The following is a 26,732-nucleotide window of genomic DNA, read 5'->3' on the forward strand; positions in this document are numbered from 1 at the left end:
GCCAGGCTGATTGGCTCAGACTCCTGGCCTTAGGTGATTTGCCCACCTCAGCCTCCCAAAGTGCTGGAATTACAGGCGAGAGCCACCGCGCCTTGCCAATTGTGTATATGTACCATATTTACTTTATCCATTCATCCATTGATGGACAGATTGATTCTGTATCTTGGCTATTGTGAACAGTGCTGCAATAAACACGGGAGTGCAGGTATCTCTTTGACACACTGATTTGCTTTCTTTATATTGTGTGTTTGTTTTAATGTCTTGTGCATATATAACTGGCAATCAAACCGATAAGTTCACAGATAAAAGTTATAAGACGTGAGTTGACTTAACACAGATGCTGAGTTAGAAATAGCCCTGGTGACAAGCAGAACATGGCAGCTGAAGTCTGAGAAGCACATTCAAGGCCTCACTGTTGGACACAGCTCCCTCTGACGAGGTCGAGACCCGAGACTGAAGCCAGATGACATACCGCTCTGTGTTGGTGCAGGGAGTATTTAATGTTCTGGGTTTTTTTTGTTCCAGCTTAGCAGTTTTAGGAAACACTCAGATTCAGCTCTGGTTGGAACTGCTCAGCTTAAGTGTTTTGATTAGTTTTTTTTGTGCACAGCTCAAGAACATGGGGCTGGTTTGCTCTTCAGAAAACAAGCACGATGTGTGTGGACCCAGGGTTTGGCAGTTAGCTGGCTATGGAGGGCATGAATTTCTGGCCTCCCACGGGTGTTTACTTCTCCCTCCTCTCTCTTCTCCGGCCAGCATGGCTGCGCCTTCTTGGTGGACGAGGTCCAGACCGGAGGAGGCTGCACGGGCAAGTTCTGGGCCCATGAGCACTGGGGCCTGGATGACCCAGCAGACGTGATGACCTTCAGCAAGAAGATGATGACTGGGGGCTTCTTCCACAAGGAGGAGTTCAGGCCTAATGCTGTGAGTTGGAGCCAGCCTTCTCTCTACATCCAGGGCAGAGAAGGGAGCATCCTCTTCTCCTAACTGTTCCTTTCTCACCATCGAGGAGCTGGGTGGGCACCCACTGGGTCGCAGGTTTTCTTTTTTATTTTATTTTATTTTATTTTATTTATTTTTTTATTGATCATTCTTGGGTGTTTCTCGCAGAGGCGGATTTGGCAGGGTCATAGGATAATAGTGGAGGGAAGGTCAGCAGATAAACAAGTGAACAAAGGTCTCTGGTTTTCCTAGGCAGAGGACCCTGCGGCCCTCCGCAGTGTTTGTGTCCCTGGGTACTTAAGATTAGGGAGTGGTGATGACTCTTAACGAGCATGCTGCCTTCAAGCATCTGTCCAACAAAGCACATCCTGCACCGCCCTCAATCCACTCAACCCTGAGTGGACACAGCACATGTTTCAGAGAGCACAGGGTTGGGGGTAAGGTCACAGATCAACAGGATCCCAAGGCAGAAGAATTTTTCTTGGTACAGAACAAAATGAAAAGTCTCCCATGTCTACTTCTCTCCACACAGACCCGGCAACCATCCGATTTCTCAATCTCTTCCCCACCCTTCCCGCCTTTCTATTCCACAAAACCGCCATTGTCATCATGGCCCGTCCCCAATGAGCCGCTGGGCACACCTCCCAGACGGGGTCGTGGCCGGGCAGAGGGGCTCCTCACTTCCCAGTAGGGGCGGCCAGGCAGAGGCGCCCCTCACCTCCTGGACGGGGCGGCTGGCCGGGCTGGGGGCTGACCCCCCCACCTCCCTCCCGGACGGGGCGGCTGGCCGGCCGGGCAGAGGGGCTCCTCACTTCCCAGTAGGGGCGGCCGGGCAGAGGCGCCCCTCACCTCCCGGACGGGGCGGCTGGCCAGGAGGGGGGGCTGACCCCCCCCCCACCTCCCTCCTGGATGGGGCGGCTGGCCTGGCGGGGGGCTGACCCCCCCCACCTCCCTCCCGGACGGGGCGGCTGGCCGGGCAGAGGGGCTCCTCACTTCCCAGTAGGGGCGGCCGGGCAGAGGCGCCCCTCACCTCCCGGACGGGCGGCTGGCCTGGTGGGGGCTGACCCCCACCTCCCTCCCGGACGGGGTGGCTGCCGGGCAGAGACGCTCCTCACTTCCCAGACGGGGCGGTTGCCAGGCAGAGGGTCTCCTCACTTCTCAGACGGGGCGGCCAGGCAGAGACGCTCCTCACCTCCCAGACGGGGTCGCGGCCGGATAGAGGCGCTCCTCACATCCCAGACGGGGCGGCGGGGCAGAGGTGCTCCCCACATCTCAAACGATGGGCGGCCGGGCAGAGACGCTCCTCACTTCCCAGATGGGATGGCGGCAAGGAAGAGGCGCTCCTCGCTTTCTAGATTGGATGGTGGCCGGGCAGAGACACTCCTCACTTTCCAGACTGGGCAGCCAGGCAGAGGGGCTCCTCACATCCCAGACGATGGGCGGCCAGGCAGAGACGCTCCTCACTTCCCAGACGGGGTGGCGGCCGGGCAGAGGCTGTAATCTCGGCTCTTTGGGAGGCCAAGGCAGGCGGCTGGGAGGTGGTTGTAGCGAGCCGAGATCACGCCACTGCACTCCAGCCTAGGCACCATTGAGCACTGAGTGAACGAGACTCTGTCTGCAATCCCGGCACCTCGGGAGGCCGAGGCTGGCGGATCACTCGCAGTTAGGAGCTGGAGACCAGCCCGGCCAACACAGCGAAACCCTGTCTCCACCAAAAAAACACGAAAACCAGTCAGGCGTGGCGGCGCGCGCCTGCAATTGCAGGCACTCGGCAGGCTGAGGCAGGAGAATCAGGCAGGGAGGTTGCAGTGAGCCGAGATGGCAGCAGTACAGTCCAGCTTCGGCTCGGCATGAGAGGGAGACCGTGGAGAGGGGGAGGGGGAGGGAGCTACAGTCAATTCTTAATAGATATGAAGGAATCTTCTGGGTCGCAGGTTTTCTAAGTCCCAGTTCTTATCAATGCAATTAGCAGTGGTGTGCCCTCCCAGCTCTCTCTGTAAGGCCAACTCTGGAACAGTCCACCCATCAGCCTTTTCCTGTTTTCTTTCTGTGTGCACACACAATAATATCATCGACAGCTGCCACAGCAGACTGAGCATTTGCTATGTGCCTAGTTCTAAGTATTTCTCATATACTTTTAATCCTGAGAACAATCTAACCAAGTAGCTGTTATTTTTATCCTCATTTTACTAATGAGGAATCAGGCACAGAGAGGTTAAGTAATTTGTCAAAGGTCACACAGCCTGTTAAGTGACAAAGCCAGGATTCCAACCCAGAGCCCATACTCTTACCCACTACACTGTGTACTGCCATGTGTGCGTACAGATTTACACACACACAGCCATCAGGGGCCAACATCCTTTCACCATTGCTACATGTAGTTTCTACCCTCAAGGTTGCCTCATGGTCCAAAATGGCTTCTGATGCTCCAGCCATCACATCTCAATTCTAGGCAGTAAGAAAGAAAAAGAAGGGAAGGACAAAGTGGCCCCCTTCTTGTCTTTAGCAGCCTTCCTAGAAATCTCACATAATATGTCTATTTCCAATACTTGACTAAGACCCAGTCACATGGCCACTTCTAGCCATAAGGGAGGCCGGGAAGGGTGTTTCCGTTAGCCGCATGGCCACCCTAAATCATTCATGGAGGGGTAAAGTGGGTGATCTTTGAGGGTCACTGCCAGCAATCCAGTCCCAACTCCACCTGTAAGTCACGTCTGCCTTAGACAAATCACTTAGCCTCCCAGAACCTCAGCTTCCTCCTGTATAAAATGAGGGTTATAGGAGTTAAGGAACTGACTGTCTTGGTTTCCTGGGACTGAGGGATTTCCCAGTGCATGGGACGATTTGGTCCTCCCCATAGCAGTTCCTACCTGCAGGGCTGCTGTTGGAAGAATTCAGCAAGATTGGGTATGTTCTCCTGCTAACCTCTGGTAGAGAAGAATTCAGCGAGATTGGGTGTGTTCCCCTGCTAGCCTCTGGTAGATGCCCACTAGATTAGTTTCTCTCCTCTTCAAGAGAGGAGGAGGGGCGCCTGGGGGGAAATGACTCCTGCAGGGTGTGCATGTGTGTGAACCCTTCCAATACCCGTTCCTCATTCCAGCCCTACCGGATCTTCAACACCTGGCTGGGGGACCCGTCCAAGAACCTGTTGCTGGCTGAGGTCATCAACATCATCAAGCGGGAGGACCTGCTAAATAATGCAGCCCATGCCGGGAAGGCCCTGCTCACAGGACTGCTGGACCTCCAGGTAACACCCCCTCCCCTGCCCCGCCCCCACCGCCCATGGCTCCCCGCAGCCTCCGGGGCAACACTGGAGCTCTTCAGCATGGTGTTGTGCCTGCTGTTCCAGCAGTTCGTAATGGGCTGTGCTGCTTCTAGCCTCGGGGGCTTTGCACATGCTGTGTCCTCTGCAGGGGATGCCTCCCTATCCCTCTATCCCATTCCAACCCCTGTTCCTGAACTCCTGGTTTTCTTTGTTGTTGTTGTTTTTAATTTATTTTTTATTTTTTTAATATTGAGACATGGTCAAGCTCTGTTAGCCAGTCCGGCCTTGAACTCCTGGCCTCAAACGATCCTTCCACCTCAGCCTCCCAAAGTGCTGGGCAGCGCCTGCCGGCACTGGTTATCTTTCTTATTTATTTTATTTTATTTGTTTATTTATTTATTTTTTGAGACCAAGTCTTGCTTTGTACCCAGGCTGGAGTGCAGTGGCGCAATCTCAGCTCACTGCAACCACTGCCTCCTGGGTTCAAGAGATTCTCCGGCCTCAGCCTCCCAAGTAGCTGGGATTACAGGCATGTGCCATTATGCCCTACTAATTTGTTTGTATTTTGAATAGAGATGGGGTTTCACCATGTTGGCCAGGCTGGTCTCGAACTCCCAACCTCAGGTGATCCGCTCGCCTCAGCCTCCCAAAGTGCTGGGATTTCCCGAGCATGGGCCACTGCGCCCGGCCCTGGTTATCTTTTGACACCAAATTCAGACATCCCCCCTTTGAGAGTCCCCCAAGCACTCCCTCTCTCACCCCCTCTAGTGTGTTCATTATTCCCACCTTTGTGCAACCTGTTGCATACTTACCACTCGGCAGCACTGCCCTCCACTGCTGGAGCTGGATTACTCTCTATCCTCAAGGTTTCATCATGGGCCAAAATGGCTCCTGGAGCTCCAGCCATCGTATCTCAATTCCAGGCAATACAAAGGAAAAAGAAGGGAAGGACAGAGTGGCCCCCTTCTTGTCTTTAGCAGCCTTCCCAGAAATCTCACATAACACTTCTAACACTTGACTAAGAGCTGGTCACGTGGTCACTCCTAACCGTAAGGAGGTGTGTGGATGTGTGTGTGTGAGTGTGGCACGCAGGCCTGAAGGGGTGTCTAAATGGAAGAGACTTTATTCTAAACCATCCCAGGGCCACACTCTGTGGGAGAGGGAGGGGTGTGTTCAAACTGCCAGCTCCCCAGCAATTGACAAGTGCAAGGAACATGCTAGAGTAAGTGCTGGAAGGACTTCTGAGCCTCAGTTTCCTTATCTGTGTAGACCAAAGTGAGCCCTTCTTCACTGGCAGGGGATTCAAGAGTGTGCCCACTGCCAGGCACAGGGGCTCATGCCTGTAACCCCAGCACTTAGGGAGGCAGAAGCAGGAGGATTGCCTTCAGCTCAACTAAGTGTGAGACCAGCCTGGGCAACATGGTGAGAACCCATACTCCACAAAAAGAAAGAAACAAATTGTGCACATAAGTGTCTAACACAGTGCCCGCCTCTGTCACCCCCAGAATAGGACCATGTCTCCAGTTTTTACCAATGAGCTGCCGTGAAATAAGACTTGCTCCCCCAACTCAGCCCCCAGTACCCTGAAATTATTTGGGGTTTTCCAAGCCCTTGTTTGCTGTCCTTCATATGGACAGCAGAGAGTAAGGTGAAATCAAGGTCCTCCAGACTAGGCACCTGCATTTGTTTCCTTGTCTGCTGTAAAAAATCACCACAAACTGTGTGGGTTAAAACAAGAATTTATTCTCTCACAGTTTGGAGGCCAGGGTCTGAAATCAAGGTTTCAGCAGAGTTGGCTCCTTCTGGAGGCTCTGGGGGAGAATCTGTTCCATGCCCCTCTCCACCTTCTCGTGGCTGCCGGGAATCCTTCATATTCCTTGACATGTGGAGGCTTCACTCTGCTTCTGGCATCACTTGGCGTTCTCCCCACTGTGCCTGTGTCTGTCTCCAGATTGTCTTCTTCTAATAAAGATACCAGTCATTGAGCCGGGCGCTGTGGCTCACACCTGTAATCCCAGCACTTTGGGAGGCCAAGGCAGGTGGATCACTTGAGGTCAGGAGTTCGAAACCAGCCTGGCCTACATTGTGAAACCCCGTTTCTACTAAAACTACAAAAAAAAAATTAGCCAGGTGTGATGGCAGGTGCCTGTAATCCCAGCTATTTAGGAGGCTGAAGCACAAGAATCTTTGGACCTGGGAGGCAGAGGATGCAGTGAGCCAAGATCGTGCCACTGCACTCCAGCCAGGGCAACAGAGTGAGACTCCATCTCAAAAAAAAAAAAAAAAAAACAGTCATTGCATTAGGGGCCATTCTAATGCAGGAAGACCTCATTTTAACCTAACTAATTATTTCTGTGAAGACCTTATTTCCAAATTAGGTCCTAGTCTTAGGTTCCAGGTAAACATGAATTTAGGGGGCAGTGGGAGGAAACTATTCAATCCAGTACAGCTCCCAGTCTCAAAGCCCTGAGGGAGGACAGGCATTTCTTCTTCTAGAAGAACCACCTTTCTGGAAGAGCTGACGATAGAGATGGCTAACATATGTGGAGCACCCGCCAAGTGCCCAGCCCCGGGCTTAGGACTTAACATGTGAACCTTACCTTGCTAAAGTCTCACCACGGCCCCAGTGGGGTCAACAGCATTTAAATCCTTCAGTTTATAGCAGGGTAAACAGAGGCACTTGAGTGGCCCAAGGTTATACAGTGAGAGAGACAGAGCTGGGCTTGGTTGTTGTTGGTGGTGGTGGTGGTGGTTTTTTTTCCTCCACACAACACACATGTGCACAGCTGGGCTTTGAACCCAGGCCTGAATGTCCCCAGAGCTCTTAACCCCCTGGAGGTCCTGCCAGTCCATGCAGAGGCCGAGGCTGGACCATGGGAGGCCTTTGACGAAGCACAGCCATTAAGCCCAACTGGTACACAGGTGATGGGCTTTGACGCCAGCCTTGTCTCCTCCCACTGCAGGCCCGGTACCCCCAGTTCATCAGCAGGGTGAGAGGACGAGGCACCTTTTGCTCCTTTGATACTCCCGATGATTCCATACGGAATAAGCTCATTTTAATTGCCAGAAACAAAGGTAAGGGGCCAGGAGTGGCTGCTGAGTTTCATGAGCATCCAGTATTTCCTGCTGTAGCTGCCAAATGTTGCTAGGTACTCAGCAATATTTTATGTGGGGGGCAGGTGGTACACAGGTCTGAAAACAGCCTGAATGCTCTTTCTCCAAAGAAGAGAACATTACAAATGGGATTTCTTTATCCATTTATTTACTCAATAAGCATTCGCTGAGGAGGTGAGTTGTAAGTGGACACTGGAGACAGTTACAGTGATGATGAAGACCATCAGAGCCCCTTCCTTCAGGAAGCATGCAGTGTAGCAGGAAGGCATGGCTTTACACATGGCATTTCACAACCAATCCATTGCAATTTTAAGTCCTGGGAAGGAGAAAACGCAGCTAAGAGAGCAGACAGCTGCAGCAGTTGGTGAGGGTAGGAAATCAGGGCAGGCTCCCTTGAGCAAGTAGCATTTTACCCTAAGTCTTGACGAACAGGGATTGGCTGGGTGAAGAAGGTAAGGAAGAGCATTCTGGGCAGAGGGAAGGGTGCATGCGATGGCCTGAGGTGGGATGGAGCTTACAGAGCTGGTAAAAGGGAAAGAAGGGGGCGTGAAGGCGAACGGTTGGGAGGGGATGAAGCTGGGGGAGGAGAGGCCAGGCCCGGGTCGCATGGGCCTGCAGATCAGGCTTAGCACTCCAGACTTCATCCTAGGAGCTGTGGGAAGCCACTGAGGACATGTGTGGCAGGGGTAAGGGCAGATGCTGTGGTGAGATCACAGCACGTACTGTATGTCAGGCACATTGTCAGTTCTTATTGTGCCATCTTACAGAATCCCTGCAGCAGCCTCAGAAGGGCAGGGATAATCAACCTCCATTTTAAAAATGAGAAAACGTGGTCTCAAAGGCATAAACAGGCCGGATGCAGTAGCTCAGGCCTGTAATCCCAGCACTTTGGGAGGCTGATGTGGGCAGATCAGCTGAAGTCAGGAGTTCGAGACCAGCCTGGCCAACACAGCAAAACCTCATCTCTACTAAAAATACAAAAATTAGCTGGCCATGGTGGCGGCACCTGTAATCCCAGCTACTTGGGAGACTGAGGCAGGAGAATGGCTTGAACCTGGGAGGTGGAGGTTGCAGTGAGTGAGATTGGGTTGCCACTGCACCCCAGCCTGGGTGACAGAGTGAGACTCCATCTCTAAAAAAAAAAAAAAAAAGGCATAAACAACCTCGACAAGGAAAGGACACCAGCTGTAACTGGTGAAGTCACCCTTTAAAATAAGCAGAGCCTGTCCTTCCTCCGTAATAGCTCAGCACCTCACACATGCTTCCGACTCAGCCTGTGCTTTTGCAACTTATTTGCTTACCTATTTTCTTTTCCCACCCCTCCATGACTTTCTGGAAGGCAAGGACTTTATCTCAGGATTTCTCTATCACCAGACCTAGCTCGGGGCAGCAAAGCAGGCACTCAAAGAGAGGGAGGGAGGAAGGGAAAAAGGGAGGGTGGAGGGAAGGAAAGGAAGAAGACAATGATGGAGGAGATGAATGAGGAGAGAGAGAAAGGAAATGAAGACTGGATGGGTGGGTGGTAGGAAGGACAGATGGAAGCCTGGGCTTCCATGATGGAGGATGATGGATGGATGGATGGATGGATGGATGGATGGATGAGCATCGCCAACAGGTATCACTTTAACCCCAGCTCTCCCAGCATGTGACTTTGAGAAACCACGCTCCTCACCTACCTCCTGCCTCTTTCAGGTGTGGTGTTGGGTGGCTGTGGTGACAAATCCATTCGTTTCCGTCCCACGCTGGTCTTCAGGGATCACCACGCTCACCTGTTCCTCAATATTTTCAGTGACATCTTAGCAGACTTCAAGTAAAGAAGCCATTTCCACTACAGTGAGAAAGCCCTGATCCCAACAGTTGTCAAATTGATTAGTTTGCCTAATTCATGTTTTCACTTAAAAGTATCAGAGGTGAATGCACAGTGAAGGGTGATTTGTGGGGAGGGAACATTTTTGGTGGTCTTGGGGGAGGGGAGGGGAGGGAAGGGCTGGTGTTGATTTTCCTCCCTGCAGAACCAATGGTGCACATTGGTTTAAGCCCAGAGATCCTGCTTGATCCCTGGACTCATCTTGGGAAGGGCCATGGGAAGTTCTGGCTAGAGTTCTGCCCAACCTTGACCAACCCCAGCAATTTTTCCAAAAGCCAGTCAAGGGCATTACATTTGTTCCTGGGACTGGCAGCTGGGCCTCCTGGGTGCCAGTCCATCTCAAGTGCCATATTCTGTGATCACGGATGTTGGCTCCCCCTCGCCCTATGCAAGCAAACACACTCTCACCTCCTCTCCCAGCCCCCCGGAGCTCTGAGCACGCCCCACGCATGGTGCAGGAGGAACTGGACAGATCTGAGGAAGGCCGTAAAATGGGGACAGGAGGATTCAGCTCAGGCGTAAGGGAAGAGGTCCTCTGGCCCCCTGAAGATGAGAATCACTCCTCTCAGTGCACCTGGGGATCCCCCTAAACTGTGAATTCTGCCCTGGACAGGGCTTTGCCCTTGGAGGATCCCCAGGCATCACCCGTGATTCTTACTCGGCATCCTCCATTCCCCAAACTCCCTCCTCCCTGTTAAATGTCAACCTAGACCTGGACCTTGGTGGGAGGAACCTGTAGCCTGAGTGTCCACAGGGACACACGTGAGCCCCAGGGCTAGAAGCACAGGCCCGTCACCCCAGGAGGAAAAGCCCAGGGTCTGGGGCAGCAGAGCCATCGCATCATGTTTCCCAGGGCAACTTGAGGTCTGACTTTTGGCTCCCTCGCCCTCAGAGGCTCTTCCTCTCTTTTGCTCATCCACCTTCACACCACTTCTGAGCAGACCCCCAGGAATAGCTTGGCTGTTCCACCAGAGCAGAGGGAATCATTGCTGGACTGGATTTATTCTGGAGGGAAGCACCATGAATTAAAGGGGCCAGAGCTCCATGCATGGAAAAGTGGCCTGTTGGTTCAACGTGGTTTCCTTGTACTTGATCCTCCTGAAATGAGAGATTTTCCTGAGATGACTGAGTATGGAGATTACCAGGCAGATGATACCGAAATGCTCAACGGGGCTGTGGCTGAGGCTGTAGCATCTCTGCTGGAGGTGAGACACTCTGGGAACTGATTTGACCTCGAATGCTCCTAAAAGAGAACTTGATAGCCTGACAGCAGAGAAGTATTATTTGGTGGGGAGTCTGAGAAAGCCTGGCTTGTATTATCTGTCCAAAAGGAAGCCTCTTCATCTCCCGGTGCCTTGGTTGACTATTTTGGAAATAGGCATATCAAGGTTCCTGATTCAGCACTTTGCTCTTTTAATAACAAATCGTCCAAAGATCTCAAAGTAAGGGTTTTTTTTTTTTAGCTTCCACTCTTCCGCAGACTTGGTCATCGACCTATTTTTGTTGAGGAATGAAAGGCAATGACAAGTTTAACATATACAAATTCGTGAATTCTTGTTCATTTTGCATTCTTGCAGTCAGTGCTAATCCGTCGTTCTTAATCAGGAGTTCTGCCAGGTTTAAGGTCACCTGCACTCCCAGCCAAGTGGTGATGTATGCCTCCCACTCTCTGCAAGGTTTTCCTCATTTTTATATTCATTTATTCATCATTCATTCACCTAACTTTCATTAAATAGCTGCACCATCCCAGGCCCTGTGCGGAGCATCGGGAATACAAAAATGAGATAAAACATTGTCCCTGCCCCCGGGGTCTCACATGCCACTGGAAACAACAGACTCTTAAACTAACAATTCAAGCAGGCGCCAAGTGCTACGACAGAGGTGTGAATAAAAGCATCAGGAAATCGGATGGAGTACCACCATTCACCCAAGGGTCAGAGGACGTTTCAAAGAAAAGGTGTCATTGGAGCAGTGTTTTGCAGAATGAGCCAGAGTCCACCAAGCAGACAAGGCAAGGAAGGGTGTTGCAGAGAGGGAACAGCATATGCAAAGGCCTATCAGTTCATGGCATCACATCTTTCACTGGGGAAGCCAGATTCCACAGGCAGCATCCCAAGCTTCAATAAGGCCTTATTTAACAAGCAAGCAAAATGCAAACCAAACCATTATTCATGTATTGGGTTAAGTATGCTTTCTCCTGAAAACTTTAGCATTGGGTGCAAATATTCAGTATGGTTCTCGGAGTCCAAAGGGTTTTAAGTCAGGGCACAACCAGAAAATTGGCTCTCTTTGGTAGGGAGAGGGGCTCCAATATTTCGTTCTCTCCCCATGGGGCACTGACAGAGAAATGAAATCGTTTTATCTGGAAAATTCCAGAGTTATTATTTACTCCTTACCAAGGAAAGTTACTTCTTGTAAAAACTTTTAAGCCATTTATCAACAAGGTCTTATTGACTCAGGGCATAATGAGTTCCTGAGACATCCTCTTTTGGGGGCTGGGGCTTTAGCTAGAAGAATTTCAAGGAAAAGAATTCTCAGCAGAGCTCAAGACTGTAGAAACTCAGCAGAAGCTGGTAAAAACATGGGGAGCCCGGAGGACAGGCTGCTGTCCAGGGCAGAGGCCATGAAGAAGTGCTTCCGTGGCCGACAGTCTGGAAATGAATCCATCATACATTAGTGCCATAGAGTTTAGTAACTGTCCAGCAAGTGTCGTCACTTTTACAGAAAACAAGGTCCAGTAATAGCAAGTCTTAGTACATCCTCACTTTTATTATAAATGGGTGTTTTTTTATAATTTTTACTGACGCTCAGTAACCATGCAAAATTGTGTATAGCATTAATGTATCTACATACCTATACCTATCTATATATAAGCTCATGGTAGAAAACCATAGCTAAGTAGCATCACAGACTTACGCGTACAAAGTGATCTTGTTTACAAGTAATCTGTTGACAGTGCCAATAAATGATAAAAAAATTAACATGTCACAATGTAACGGATGACCATATGCACAATTCCATGAATTAAATCTGTTTCCTGTGTTAGTATTCTTAAATAAAATTTATAATTGAAACATGAGTGAATGTGGACTTTTTTGGTGGAAATGGTCTTGTTAAATAATTAGGTGACAAGTACTTATTAAATGCCTGTTATATACCTCTTAGGGATGTCTTGGGGAACACTCTACATGCATAACTCTGCCTTGGGATCAGGAAGCACTGTAAGGCCATGCATTTCATTAAGTAAATCGAGGACATGCTATGTGACAGGGACACAAGGATGGACAACATGTGGTCGGTACTCGCAGCTCACATTCTTTTTTTTTTTTTTTTTTGAGACAAGAGTCTAGTTCTTTCACCCAGGCTGGAGTGCAGTGACATGATCTCGGCTCACTGTGACCTCTGCCTCCCAGGTTCAAGCTGCCTCAGCCTCCCGAGTAGCTGGGATTACAGGCGCTCGCCACCGTGCCCAGCTAATTTTTGTATTTTTAGTAGAGACGAGGTTTCACTGTGTTGGCCAAGCTGGTATCGAACTCCTGACCCTGTGATCCGCCAACCTCAGCCTCCCAAAGTGCTGGGATTACAGGCGTGAGCCACCACGCCCGGCCCCCCCCCCCTTTTTTTTTTGGACGGAGTTTTGCTCGTTGCCCAGGCTGGAGTGCAATGGCGCGATCTCGGCTCACTGCAACCTCCGCCTCCCAGGTTCAAGCAATTCTCTTGCCTCAGCCTCCCAAGTATCTGGGATTACAGGCACCTGCCACCAGGCCCAGCTAATTTTTTGTATTTTTAGTAAATACGGGTTTCACCATGCTGGTCAGGCTGGTCTCGAACTCCTGACCTCAGGTGATCCGCCTGCCTCAACCTCCCAAAGTGCTGGGATTACAGGCGTGAGCCACTGCGCCCGGCCTCGCAGCTCACATTCTAGCAAGGTAAAGAAAAAAAAAAAACAATAACCAAAAAAAAAAAAAACAGTGTAAGGAGCAGGACATGGGAAAACACTGGATGCTGCAGAGGCACAAAGGCTGGGCCCCTCACATCAGTCAGGGTGGCAGTTAAGCCTCTGAGTTTCATCTTCAAGGCGGAGCAAAAACTGCTCCAGAGTGATGGAAGGCATTCCACAAGAGGTCCATGAAGGCACAGAGACAGGGCGACAGCAGGCGTCTATGAAAAGTTCAGTATCACTAGATCACAAAGAGTAGGAGACTAGAAAAGCCCAGGAAACAGGCAGGAGCTGGGCCCCTCGAGAGCCTTCTGTGCCACATGAGGGGCGTGGGCTTTCCATGCTGGTGATGGAGCCGCCAGAGGCTTGATGCAAGGGAGCAAACCAAGGGGTGTTTTAGAAAGATTGTCCTGGCTGGACGCGGTGGCTCACACCTATAATCCTAGCACTTTAGGAGGCTGAGCCAGGAGAATCACTTGAACCTGGGAGGCGGAGGTTAAGATGAGCCAAGATCACGCCACTGTACTCCAGCCTGGGCGACAGAGTGAGACTCCGTTTCAAAAAATATATATAGAAAGGTTGTCCTGAGTGTTCATGGTGAAGAACAGGGAGGCAGGGAGGCCAGTTAGGAATCTATTGCAGCCACGCTGACCTGGTGGCCTGAATGAATTAGGACAATAATGGGGACAGAAAGAGAGAAAAGTAGAGAATCCAAAGCATCCGGGACGGTGATTCTCAACACTGGACGCACTTAGGAATCACCCGAAAGAGCTTTTTGAAAAGTGCCACTGGCCAGGCACAGTGGATCCCACCTGTAATCCCAGCACTTCAGCAGGCCGAGGTGGGCAGATCACCCAGCTAATTTTTTTGTATTTTTAGTAGAGATGCGGTTTCGCCATGTTGGCCAGGCTGGTCTCAAACTCCTAACTTCAGGTGATCCTCCCACCTTGGCCTCCCAAAGTGCTGGGATTACAGGCGGGAGCCACCGTGCCTGGCCATCAGAGGGTTACTGACCTTGAAGTTCCGGTGCCTTCAACCCACCTACCTTAGCAATGTGCATGTCGGAGCTCACACTCAATGCCCGACCAGGTCAAGTTGACCTTCTAAGGCTGATGGCCAGGCTGGCCGAGGGAAAGTTCCTTGAGTGATTGACAGTTCCTACCCTCAGCTAGTCCTGAGTTGACTGCACACAAGTGCACATACACTCACATCTGTCCACATGCTAATATTACAGCATCCTTCCACATCAGTGTGTATCAAATCCTAACTTTCAAATTGTGTGATTGGGAGCAGGTTCCCTTAACCTCTCCAAGCTTCAATTTCCTCATCTTAAAAACAGGCGTACAAGACTGGGGGTGTGGTAGCTCATGCCTGTAATCCCAGCACTTCAGGAGGCCAAAGCGGGTGAATTCGCCTGAGCTCAGGAGTTTGAGACCAGCTTGGGCAACACAGCAAGACCCTGTCTCTACTAAGAATAAAATTTTAAAAATTTTATTGGCATGGTGGCATGTGCCTATAATTCCAGCTACTTGGCAGGCTGGGGTGGGAGGATTGCCTGAGCCCAAGAGATTCAGGCTGCAGTGAACTATGATTGTACCACTGCACTCCAGCCTGGGCGATAGAGTGAGACCTTGTCTCGAAAAAAAAAAAAGTATACAAATAGTAAGTCTTCACTTAATGTCATGGATAGGTTCTTGGAAATGGATGGCAGGTTCTTGGAAATGGATGGCAGGTCCTCAAAAACATCATTTCATTCAAAGTTGTCTTGTTATAACATTGTTTCTTTCAACATCTTACTATTATGATGAGGAAAAAATATTGGTTTCATTGTATGTCATTTAACTTATAATCAGTTTCCCAAAACTTACTGATGACATTAAATGAGGATTTACTGTACCTACCTCACCCGTCTGTCGTAAAAATTATAAAGCACTGGCCGGGCATAGTGGCTCACTCCTGTAATCCCAGCACTTGGGGAGGCCGAGGCGAGTGGATCACTTGAGCCAGGAGTTTGAGACCAGCCTGACCAACATGGTGAAACCCCATCTCTACTAAAAACATATAAATTAGCCAGGTGTGGTGGCACATGCCTGTAGTCTCAGCTACTTGGGAGGCTGAGGCACGAGAATTGCTTGAACTCAGGAGGCGGAGGTTGCAGTGAGCCTGAGATCGTGCCACTGCACTCCAGCCTGGGTGACAGAGCGAGACTCCATCTCAAAAAACAAAACAAAACCAAAAAAAAATTGTTAAAGAGTCACAGTTTTCTTTTTTTTTTTTTTTTTGACACAGAGTCTCACTCTGTCGCCCAGGCTGGCGTGCAGTGGTGCAATCTTGGCTCGCAGCAACCTCCACCTCCCAGGTTCAAGTGATTGTCCTGCCTCAGTCTCCCCAGTGACTGGGATTACAGGCATGCACCACCAACCCCAGCTAATTTTTGTCATTTCTAGTAGAGACGGGATTTCGCCATGTTGGACAGGCCGGTCTCGGACTCCTGAGCTCACGTGATCCGCCTGCCTTGGCCTCCCAAAGTGCTGAGATTACAGGCATGAACCACTGTGCCCGGCCTGTTTTCTATATTCTGTCCTTCTGGGGAGGCAGTGGAATGACCCAGCTCTACTGTTTTCTAGACGGGTGATCGTGGGCAAGTCACTTCAGTTCTCTGAACTTTATTCTGCAAAATAAGGATGATTATAGTATTGCTAGCTAACATTTATTGAGTGCTTGCCTGGACTGAGCACTATTTTAAGTGCTTTTCATGTAGTAAGTCATGTAATCCTCCCCACAATCCTGGGTAGGTGGTGTTATTATCTTCACTTCACAGAGGAAGAAACCGAGGCAGAGAAAGAGGTTATACAGCTGGGAATTGGCAGGGCTGGAATTCAAGCAGGCAAGAAGTTTGGCTTCAGAAGCCATATGCTTCACCCGAACACTCTACCACCTCTCTGGGGTTCTCCAACTCAAAGTGTTGCTGGCAGATTAAATGAAATCCTATAATAATTGCCCAGCACACAGTAGGCATTTAATACATGCTGGTGTCCTTTACTGCTTCTTCTCCATGAATAGCTGAGTGTGTCTCATATATAGTTCTAAAAGGCAATATTATATTTCTGTGAGAGTTAACTTCCCACTGGTAAATATTAAATCTACTTCACACCATAGGTGCAAGCCCAGCTGAATCTGAGAGTGTATTTCAACTGTTAATCAGTAAAATGAATGTTTGTGTCCTTAGAGTTGGTATGAACATGGCCATACCTAGATGGTATTGGCCTTGCCTGATGGACTCTAATCAGGCAAGATTTTACAATTGAATGGCGCAGGATCAAAACAAGGCCATTAAAAGTTGGACTCTGCCTGGAGTTCAAAGGGACCCTGTTGCTTTCTGTTTAGGAACTCACGAATCTTGCAGTCATAAAGCAGCAACATAAAGCAAGCTCCCAACTCTAGTTCTCCGGGCAATTCATCCAGGCTGTCCCCTGCAAGCTGCTCAGCCCACCAGCTCTGCTTTGGGGGGTGCATTAAACATGGTTATGCAATGATGGGGTGGCGGATGCCATAGACATCTGGCACTATGACAAGGTAAGTCTCATTTTTAGTAACCAGCATAGGAAGGAGGACAACAGCTACCACTGGGCTGTGCTTCCCACGTGCACACTGGGAGCATCACCACCAGGTCCCCAGTTGATGCAGACCTCATGTGTAGATGGTGGCCATATGAAAACTGCCATGTGGCTGGGCACAGTGGCTCACGCCTGTAATCCCCACCCTTTGGGAGGCCAAGGTGGGCCGATCACTTGAGGCCAGGAGTTTGAAACCATCCTGGCCAACGTGGTGAAACCCCATCCCTACTAAAAATACAAAAATTGGCTGAGCGTGGTGGCGTGCGCCTGTAACCCCAGCTACTCAGGAGGCTGAGGCAGAGAATCACTTGAACCCAGGAGGCAGAGAGGTTGCAGTGAGCTGAGATTGCACCACTGCACTGTAGACTGGGTGACAGAGCGAGGATCCATCTTAAAAAAAAAACAACAAACAAACAAACAAACAGAAAAACAGGCCAGGCCCAGTGGCTCACGCCTGTAATCCCAGAACTTTGGGAGGCTGAGGCAGGTGGATCATGAGGTCAGGAGTTCAAGACCAGCCTGGACAACATGGTGAAACCCCGTCTCTACTAAAAATACAAAAATTAGCCGGCGTGGTGGTGGGTGCCTGTAACCCCAGCTCCTTGGGAGGCTGAGGCAGGAGAATGGCTTGATCCCCGGGAGGCAGAGGTTGCAGTGAGCCGAGATCACACCTGTGCACTTCAGCCTGGGCGACAGAGCAAGACTCTGTCTCGAAAAACAAAAAAAATAAAACGGACATGCTCCAGACCACCCTATGAATCTAAATTATTTACATGGCCACAGCATGGCAGGGAGACGGGGGCAAAATCCAGACAGGAAGGAAAGCCACTTGACAAGGGACAAACATGGTTAAATCACAGTTGCTTCAACTGAGTTTTCAAAGACTGCATGTTTCCTTCCATCTACTCAGCTTCTGAGTCCAGAATTGAAATTCATGGGTGAGAAACTTTCCTTTGCCTAGAAAGCTGGTGGGAGGAGAAGGGAACGGAAGAAGAGACTGTTTATTACAGCATTTTTCTTCATTTGCTAGGATGAATGATGTGCTCATTATACTCCTCTCACCCTCAATGCTCTCCCAGGGGTAGCCACTCTTCACAATTTGCAATGTATGTATGTATGTATGTATGTATGTATGTATGTATGTATGCATGTGAGATGGAGTCTCGCGCTGTAGCCCAGGCTTGAGTGTGATGTTGCGATCTCCGCTCACTGCAATCTCTGCCTCCTGGGTTCAAGCAATTCTCCTGCCTCAGCCTCCTGAGTAGCTGAGATTACAGGCGTCTGACACCACCCCCAGCTAATTTTTGTATTTTGAGTAGAGATGGGGTTTCACCATGTTGACCAGGCTGGTCTCGAACTCCTGACCTCAAGTGATCCGCCTGCCTCAGCATCCCAAAGTGCTGGGATTACAGCCACTGCACCTGGCCAACATGTACTTTTTAAAAACACAAATAAGATCACACAGAACTACACTGTTCTGTGACTTGCTTTTTTTTTTCACTACCTACCTCGTGGTCTTTTCCACAGAAATAGTACAATCTCACTCTTTTTAAAGGTTGCATGTATACTACAATATTAATCTACCAACATTTACTTAACCATGTGGCCTACTAATGGAAACTTAGATTATTCCCAGTTTTTACTTTTCTTATTTATTTATTGAGACAGGGTCTCACTCTGTCACCCAGGCTAGAGTGCAGTAGCATAGTCATGGCTCACTGCAGCCTTGAACTTCCGGGCTCAAACAATTCTCCTGCCTCAGCCTCCCAAGTAGCTAGGACTACGGGCATGTGCCACCATATCCAGCTAATGTTTTATTTTTTCTTTTGTAGAGATGGGGTTTCACTATGTTGACTGGGCTGGTTTCGAACTCCTGGCCTCAAGCGATCCTTCCACCTCAGCTTCCCAAAGTGCTGGGATTACTGGCATGAGCCATCATGCCCGGACTAGTTTTTTTGCTATTGGAAATATTTCAGTGAACATCCTTATATGTACACTTCAGTATTTCTGTTAGATTATTGCTATATTCTGAATGTTTATGTCACCCCCAAATTCATATGTTGAAACCTAATTTCCAATGTGATGATATCTGGAGGTAGGAACTTTGGAAGTTGATTAGGTCATGAGGGTGGATCCCTCATGAATGGGATTAGTGCCCTATAAAAAGTTTCAGAGAGCTCCCTCACCTCTTTTGCCATGTGAGACCACAGCAGGAATAAGCCTGTCTACCAACCAGGAAACAGGCCCTCCTAGACAATGAACCCGCTGACGCATTAATCTTGGATTTCCCAGCCTCCAGAACTGTAAAAATTAATGTTGCTTGAGCCATCCAGCCTATGGTATTTTTGTTACAGCAGCCCAAGTGAACTAAGACAATCATGTTATAATTGTTGTTAAAGGGGGCAACTGCCAATATATCCACCACCCAAATCTAAAGACAACTCCCATTTTCTGAGAAGCTGCTTTGCCATCTATTGTATGGCTTTGGGTGATTCTCAAAACTTGGGGTACTGTGGAATAACCTGGGAAGCATAAACAAACAGATGCCCAGGTTCTACCAGATTCAACAAGGGTTGGGCACACTTAATGTTTTTTTTGTTTTTTAAGACAGGATCCTGCTCTGTCACCCAGGCTGCAGTGCAGTGGCGCAGTCTCGACTCACTGCAACCTCTGCCCCTCGGGCTCAAGTGATCTTCTCACCTCAGCCTCCCCAGTAGCTGGGAGTACAGGCATGTACCCTACACCCAGCTAATTTTTCACATTTTTAGTAGAGATGGGGTTTCACCATGTTGCCCAGGCTGGTCTTGAACTTCTGGTCTCAAGCGATCTGCCCACCTTGGCCTCCCAAAGAGTTGGGATTACAGGTGTGAGCCACTGCACCAGTCCTTTTATTGCTTTTGTTGTTGACTTTGGTTTTTTGGGGGCAGCTCTCAGGTACTACCCTACTGGTGCATGACAGAAGCCCTAACACATTTCCTGTTATCTGGTGGACATCTGTGATTTTAGCTTAGGGATACAGCGTTAGAATAATGCATTTGCTCTGTGTGCCCTCTGCTGGTACTGCATGAGCAGACCACACATGGAATGCCTGCATGGGTGAGAATCTGGTCTCACCTCCCAAGGCAAGCCCCTTGCAGACTTAACAGAGTGGTGATACTTCAAGGGCAGCGATGGTCAACCATGTTAGAATCACCCAGGGAACCGTGAAAATAAAAATGCCTGGTCATGGGCTTCGACAATGGGGTTTTTAAAACACTCTCCAGGAGATTCTACACATAAAGCCAGTGTTAAGAACCTATTCTTTGGGCAGAAAATTGGCCCAGGAACACAAAGTCCACAGAACCATGTGTCACTCTGGTGTCTTCTGTTCTAGCAGTCTATTTCAGAAATTCCCAGCCTGCCTGAATCTCAGAATGGGCTTCAAGCTGGTCAAAAAGACAGATCCTGGAAATCCACCCCAGACATAATCAGACTATCCCAGGGTGAGGCTCACTCAGGTCATTACTTACAACCCAACAAAGAGAGAATTTTTGGTTTTAATGAGGTTAAGGTCAAATCATTATGACTTCTTAAGACATTTTTTAGCCACAGGCTTTATCTCTTCATGGGGAAGGGAGTCACAGTCACTGAAGGAACTGACAGGCAGGTGAAGGCAAGGTACAGAAGGAATGAACAGCCACGTGTAACTGCTATGCACATGTGTCTTCTATATAATTGAATCTTCACTACACTTCTTGAGCATAAATAGTAAAACCCTGTTATACCGAGAGGATACTGAAGGGGAGGCGGTTAGTTCTCTTTGCAGATATCTAGGGAGAAAGCCTTCCAGGCAGAGGGAACTGTCAATGCAAAGGCCTTAAGGCTGGAATATTCTCGACTACTGGAGAACAGCAAGGCAGTCATGACCTGGGGGAATGATCTCCACAGAGGTGCGGATGAGGGAGGAAAGGGGAGGGTGGATTAGGCCATCAGCCTTCACAGCAGAGTGACGTAATTCTATTTTTAAGCATCACTTTGACAGCTGCAAAAACGGACTCGAGTAAAGCAAGGATGGAAGCACAGGATAGAAGCATCGAAGTGAAGGGCTAAGCGTGCTGGCTCATACCTGTAATCCCAGCACTCTGGGAGGCCGAGGCAGGTGGATCCCTTGAGTTCAGGAGTTCGAGACCAGTCTGGCCAACATGGCAAAACCACATCTCTACTAGAAACAGAAAAATTAGCTGGGCATGGTGGTGGGTGCCTGTAATCCCAGCTACTCAGGAGGCTGAGGCAGGAGAATCGCCTGAACCTGAGAGGCAGAGTCTGCAGTGAGCCAAGATCACACCACTGCAACCCAGTCTGGGTGACAGAGTAAGACTCCATCTCAAATTAAAAAAAAAAAGGAAAAGTAACCACTGTTGACAAGAATGTAGAGAAACAGGAACCCTTGTCCGTTGCTGGTGAGAATGTAAAATGGTACAGCTGCTGTGGAAAACTGGCAGGTCCTCAAAAATAAACAGAATTACCACAGGATCCAGTTAATCCACTTCGCAGTACGTACCCAAAACAACTGAAAGCAGGGACTCAAACAGATACTCGTATACCAGTGTTCACAGCAATAGCCAAATGTTCATTCATTAATAGTCAAAAGGTGACAACTCAAATGTCCATCAACAGATGAACGGACAAAAAAAATGTGGTATACACAGACAATATACACTGCACCCATAAATATATTTAACCATAAAAAAGAAATAGCACTGACACATGCTACAACACGGATGCACCTTGACAACACTACACCAAGTCAAACAAGCCAGATACAGGCCAGCCGCACTGGCTCACGCCTATAATCCCAGCACTGTGGGAGGCCGAGGTGGGTGATCATTTGAGGTCAGAAATTCCAGATCAGCCTGGACAACATGGTGAAACCCCATCTCTACTAAAAATACAAAAATTAGCCAGGCTTGGTGTCAGGCACCTATAATCCCAGCTACTTGGGAGGCTGAGGCAGGAGAATCATTTGAACTGGGGAGGCGGAGGTTGCAGTGAGCGGACATCACACCACTGCTCTCCAGCCTGGGAAACAGAGCGAGACTTCATCTCAAAAAAAAAAAAAAAAAGAGCCAGATACAAAGGGTCACATATTGTATGATTCCATTTATATGAAATATCCAGAATAGGTGAATCCAGAGGGACAGAAAGCAGGTTAGTGGTTGCCAAGGGCTGGAAAAAGAAGGAAATTATTGTTCAATGGGTATAGTTCTGTTTGGGATAATGAAAATGTTCTGGAAATAGATGGTGGTGACGGTTGTACAACTTTTTTTGTTTTGTTTGTTTTTGAGATAGTCAGGCCTGTCTCCCAGGCTGGAGTGCAGTGGTGCAATCTCAGCTCACTGCAACCTCTGCCTCCCGGGTTCAAGCTTCTCAAGTAGCTGGGAATACAAGTGCCCACCACCATGCCCAGCTAATTTTTGTATTTTAGGTAGAGACAGGGTTTCGCCATGTTGGCCAGGCTGGTCTTGAACTCCTGACTTCAAGTGATCCACACGCCTCAGCCTCCCAAAGTGCTGGGATTACAGGCATGAGGCAGTGTGCCCAGCCTGTACAACATTGTTAATATACTTAATGTCCCTGAATTACATACTTAAAATGATTAAAAGGATAAATTTGTTTGGTGTATCTTGGTATGGTTAAGAAAAATGGAAGGCTACACAATAAAAAAAATTTTTTTTTTGAGACGGAGTCTCACTCTGTCGCCCAGGCTGGAGTGCAGTGGCGTGATCTCAGCTCACTGCAAGCTCTGCCTCCCAGGTTCACACCATTGTCCTGCCTCAGCCTCCCAAGTAGCTGGGACTACAGGCGCCTGCCACCATGCCCGGCTAATTTTTTTGTATTTTTTAGTGGAGACAGGGTTTCACCCTGTTAGCCAGGATGGCCTCGATCTCCTGACCTCGTAATCCGCCACCTTGGCCTGCCAACGTGCTGAGATTACAGGTGTCAGCCACCGCCCCCAGCGATAAAACATTCTTATTGACTTTCGAGTGGCAAAATAATAAAGATCATGCCTTCCTTCCTCTTTACTGTGTTACAAATTGTATAATGAACATATATTATTAATTATGCGGGGCAATGTATATAACTGGCTTAAGTTTATAAAATAACGTACCAGCATCTGGTCCATTTGGCTTTATTACACTGCAGGGCCATCCAAAGCAAGAGCCTCTAGACCTCTGGGTGGTGAACAAATCTCAGCTGGGGTTTCGTGCCCACCTAGACAACATCTGCTCGTCAATGTGTAGTTAACATCCTGACAGACTTTCTGCCGCTGGATATGTGAGAGGCACAGCACAGGGCTCTGGAAGTCCCTGCTGACTGCTCGAAGCCTTTCTCCCTGCTAAAACCTCTGACCAAATGCTTAATAATATCTGCTGTAGGCTGTTGAGTCTGCCACACGTTTGACATTTATTGTTTATTCCCACACCCATCCCATGAAACAAGCAGGACTTTCCATTTTACAGATGTGAAAACCAAGGTTCAAAGAGACTCAATAACCTGCTCCAGGACAAATGACAGAACTGAGACTTCTGACTCCAAATCTCACGCTCCCCCGCCACACCTCTTTGCCTTTCTCTTTCACACCAATGGACTCTATGGGTGACCTTGGCATAGGTTCTTCTAAGAACCGGCTCTTAACAAAAACTTCTGGCCATTATCTGACTGAATGTCACAAACAAGTGCTGTAAGAACTTGCTTAGAGCCTTTTTCCTAAACCTGGACACCAGCTCTTGCCTTGTGAATTCCTTCACCACAAAACACATGTTCCCAGGGGCCCAGGCAAAGTCTCCAAGTACCCAATCCCCTTTCTTCAGCCTTGCCCACACCCTCAGCCTTCCTGTTAATCCAGGCGACCCAGGGTTACCCAGAGGTCCAGGTCCCAGTTGTTCACTTGAGCATCTGATGTACCCCAAACACCTGTGTGAAACGCTGTCTGTCCAGGATGCGTCCATAGCGCAGGGTGACGTAGAAGGTCTGTTTCCCACTGTACCGCTGGATACGCACGAACATCTCCTGAGGCCGGTCCTTGGTTTCTGTCAGGGGAATCACATCTGCCATCGGACAGTATGTGTCCTGCCGCCAGCCCCAGAAGTTCAGATGGGCCACCCGCAGCATGGTGCCAGACTCATTCAGATACAGGATACCAACCAGTCTCCGTAAGAAATAGCTCATCCAGCACAGCATGGTCAGGGCAAAGCCCGATATCCCACTCATGAGGCACACGGTGTTGAGAGTGAGGAGGCCCTCGGAGTACAAGTAATAGCCTGGTGGCAAAGCTACCACTGTCAGGGCAGTCTGTGCCAACTTCAGTCGTGACAGGAACCCGAAGGTTCTGATGGCATCAAAACGGTAAAACATCCAGAATTTCTCAGTCTCTGCGTTTGGTAGTTTCTCCTTCGAGATGGGTGAACTGCTGCCCACCCACCTCTTAGGATCCTCCTGCCCACTGCAGCACCACAGCCCATGGAGAGGCCTTTCCCACACAGCTTTTCCCCGAAACCTACGCACAGCTCGGAGAAGGGCAGCCTGAAAGGGAGACAGTAGACCATTTCTCTCATGGAACTCAACCACATTAATCACACGGTGAACATCTGCAAAGCACCATACTCTAAGGCTTCTGCCAATCCTGCAAGGTAACCGTTATTGCCAGAGGAGGGAAGGGTAAAGCCAGATGCTATCTCATATGGGCATCACAACAGCTATCTAAGATAGTTATCACTATTTCCACTTTACCACTAGGGAAACTAAGCCCAGAGAGGGTAAGATATTTACCAAAGAACACACAGTCAGTGAGTGCAGCAGAGTCCTCCTTCCACCAGGCAATTCCAAATAAATACGGGAAAGGAGGTGCGGCCGTCATTAATTCAAAACATATCTAGGGAGGACAAACTCTGGGCTGGACAATGTATCCACAAGGGGGTGTGAACATTTCCCCAAGCAGGAAACTAAATAATCAATGTCTTAGTGGAGAACTCGAGTAACAAATCTGTGAGATATTTATTCCAATAAACTTTCTAATTCTCTGTTTGATTCATACGCTATCTTGGGTGCTGGAGTGAACTGCTGCTTTCTCTTAGCCTAGTCTGGGGAAGGGGAAACAGCGGAGAAGGAGAAGGAGCGAGGCAGGGAGGCCCCAACACGTAGCACAAGGGTATTCTTAGGTGGGTAGTGAAGCAGTAAAAGCTCTTATTCCAATTCTGGCTCCAACAGTAATTTGTGAGCAAATTACTCCACACCCCTGAGATTCGGTTTCTTCGCCTTTCAAAATGGGGACTCAGAACACAGTGAACCAGAAGATGGTTTCAGAGTCCTCAACTTAGTACCTAATGCACTGTGAGAGCTCGGCGAGTTTTAGCTATTACTGCTGTGCGCATGTGACCCAAGGAGGGCAGAGAAAGCCCGGGAAAAGCGAACTGTAACACACGCCAGAGCTTCCTCCCACGGATCCTCCGAGTCCGAAACCCGAGCGTCGGGCCTGCCCGCCCCAGCCCTGACCCCGACCCCAAAGAGCATCACCCCCTCAAGGCTCGCCACCCGCCTCCTTACCATGGCCCCACCACCTGCTGCCGGAAGTAAATCCCACCGGCCCCCGGAACCTCTAAGAGCGCATGCTCGAATGTACAAGGCGGGCGTGATCTGCGTTGCACCCTGGGAGTTGCGGTCCAGGAATCGTGGCTGGCGCTAGTCCCAGGCGTTATGGGAACGGAGTCCCCTCCTCTTCCCGACGTGCCCTGCGACTCAGGGGCCGAACCCGGAAGTTCCGGGCCGAGTTCCTTGTGCCAACGTGTCTTGTAAGGTGCGGCTAGAAACTGGGGACATGGCAGCGCCTGGCCCAGCGCTCTGCCTCTTCGACGTGGATGGGACCCTCACCGCCCCGCGGCAGGTAAGTGGCGGCCGGCGGGCTGCTGGCAGCCGACGCGGAGCCCGTGCTGTTCCCAGTTGGGGCTATCGACCACCCAGGGTAGGCGCCAAGGGGTGGCTAAGGACCGCCTACGTCCTCACGGGGCTGAACCCTATTCTGGGTGCCCTGGAGGAACGAGAGGGAGGCCCTAACCAGCTCTTCAAGAGCTCTGGTGCTTGGAAAGATGACACGGGGCTGAAGAACTCTTAAGAGCAGGAAACTTGTGCTAGGTTGGAAAATGTAATCTGGACTCACCGCTAGTGCTTGGGACTGATAGACCAGGATTTCAACCCAAGATCAGGCCCCCTTATCAGCTATGTGCCGGCCCCAATCCTGTAACCAATGGGCTGTGCCGTGAGTCATGATATTAAAAACAGGTTTCCAGGTCAAACCGACCTAGTGGAGTCTCATCTTCACCTCTTGACATCTTTGTGACCTTCAGCGAGTCATTAACCTCTCTGAGCTTCAACATCTACAGCTTTAAATGGGGATGTTACCTGTTCCATATGGTGTCTGTGAGGATGAAATGAGATTGTGTAAGTTCTTGAAAGTATGTTGCACACAACACACTAGGCCTCAGTAAATAGTAGCCACCTCCACCACACCCATCTCCAGCCCCTGCAATGGACTAGGGAGATGGAGGAGCCCTAGGTTACTACAGGCTGCCCGCTGAGAGCCTCTTTGGGCCCTTGGAAACTTGCTTTCCACTTTCAGATTTTGCTGCTACAGGCACAGATAAGTTTCAGTTACGATCAGCCTTGAGGTGAGGCTCTCCTGGCCCCTTTTCAGAAATTGGCCACTGAACACTGGCCATTTCAACCTGAGACTGGACCCCAATGGTCTCACTATCCTCAGCTTCTACCCTCACCCCTCGTAGTTTTCGCTTGGTGGTAACAATGGTGTGCTCCGGAAGTCCACGTCAAATGCGTGTGACCTTAGACGTATCATTTTGCCCTTCTCAGCCACAGGTTTGATCTACCTAGTGATGACGCTCAACTCCCAAGTTCTTCAAAGGCTTTTTCTGATTCTGAAATTCAGTGATCACACAT

At 49.4% G+C, this 26,732-nt stretch overlaps 3 protein-coding genes across 12 annotated transcripts in view; 2 read left to right on the forward strand and 1 right to left on the reverse strand.

The window, feature by feature from the left end:
* ABAT (4-aminobutyrate aminotransferase) overlaps positions 1-12,267 on the forward strand; it is a 120,755-nt gene extending 108,488 nt beyond the window's left edge. For all 7 annotated transcript variants that reach the window (XM_055365266.2, XM_004057171.5, XM_055365267.2 and 4 more), the window contains 4 exons: positions 757-924; positions 4,043-4,189; positions 7,171-7,282; positions 9,014-12,267. In XM_055365266.2, coding sequence (XP_055221241.1) covers positions 757-924; positions 4,043-4,189; positions 7,171-7,282; positions 9,014-9,135 — 549 coding nt within the window. In that variant the 3' untranslated portion in view covers positions 9,136-12,267. The remainder of the gene's footprint in view (positions 1-756; positions 925-4,042; positions 4,190-7,170; positions 7,283-9,013) is intronic.
* On the reverse strand, positions 7,448-26,522 carry TMEM186 (transmembrane protein 186). Of its 3 annotated transcripts, none has more exons than XR_010131490.1 (3): positions 26,181-26,522; positions 8,998-9,165; positions 7,448-7,637 (listed from the first exon to the last, which is right to left on the reverse strand). XR_010131490.1 is itself a non-coding variant. In XM_004057174.5 (2 exons), exons 1-2 carry the CDS (start codon positions 25,329-25,331, stop codon positions 23,670-23,672), a joined length of 642 nt encoding a protein of 213 aa, XP_004057222.2. In that variant the 5' UTR covers positions 25,332-25,452; the 3' UTR covers positions 23,166-23,669. The 3 variants fall into 3 exon arrangements, 1 of the variants encoding a protein (XP_004057222.2); XR_002003133.4 differs by lacking the exon at positions 26,181-26,522 and adding an exon at positions 25,329-25,452; XM_004057174.5 differs by lacking the exons at positions 7,448-7,637; positions 8,998-9,165; positions 26,181-26,522 and adding exons at positions 23,166-24,308; positions 25,329-25,452.
* PMM2 (phosphomannomutase 2) overlaps positions 25,398-26,732 on the forward strand; it is a 52,096-nt gene continuing 50,761 nt past the window's right edge. The window contains exon 1 of one of the 2 annotated variants that reach the window (XM_004057175.5): positions 25,398-25,665. In XM_004057175.5, the coding sequence (XP_004057223.1) occupies positions 25,600-25,665 (66 nt within the window). In that variant the 5' untranslated portion in view covers positions 25,398-25,599. The remainder of the gene's footprint in view (positions 25,666-26,732) is intronic. The other variant, XM_063699988.1, reaches the window with a different exon arrangement.

Source organism: Gorilla gorilla, chromosome 18, assembly GCF_029281585.2.
Source record: "Gorilla gorilla gorilla isolate KB3781 chromosome 18, NHGRI_mGorGor1-v2.1_pri, whole genome shotgun sequence".
In the NCBI taxonomy this organism is placed as follows: domain Eukaryota; kingdom Metazoa; phylum Chordata; class Mammalia; order Primates; family Hominidae; genus Gorilla; species Gorilla gorilla.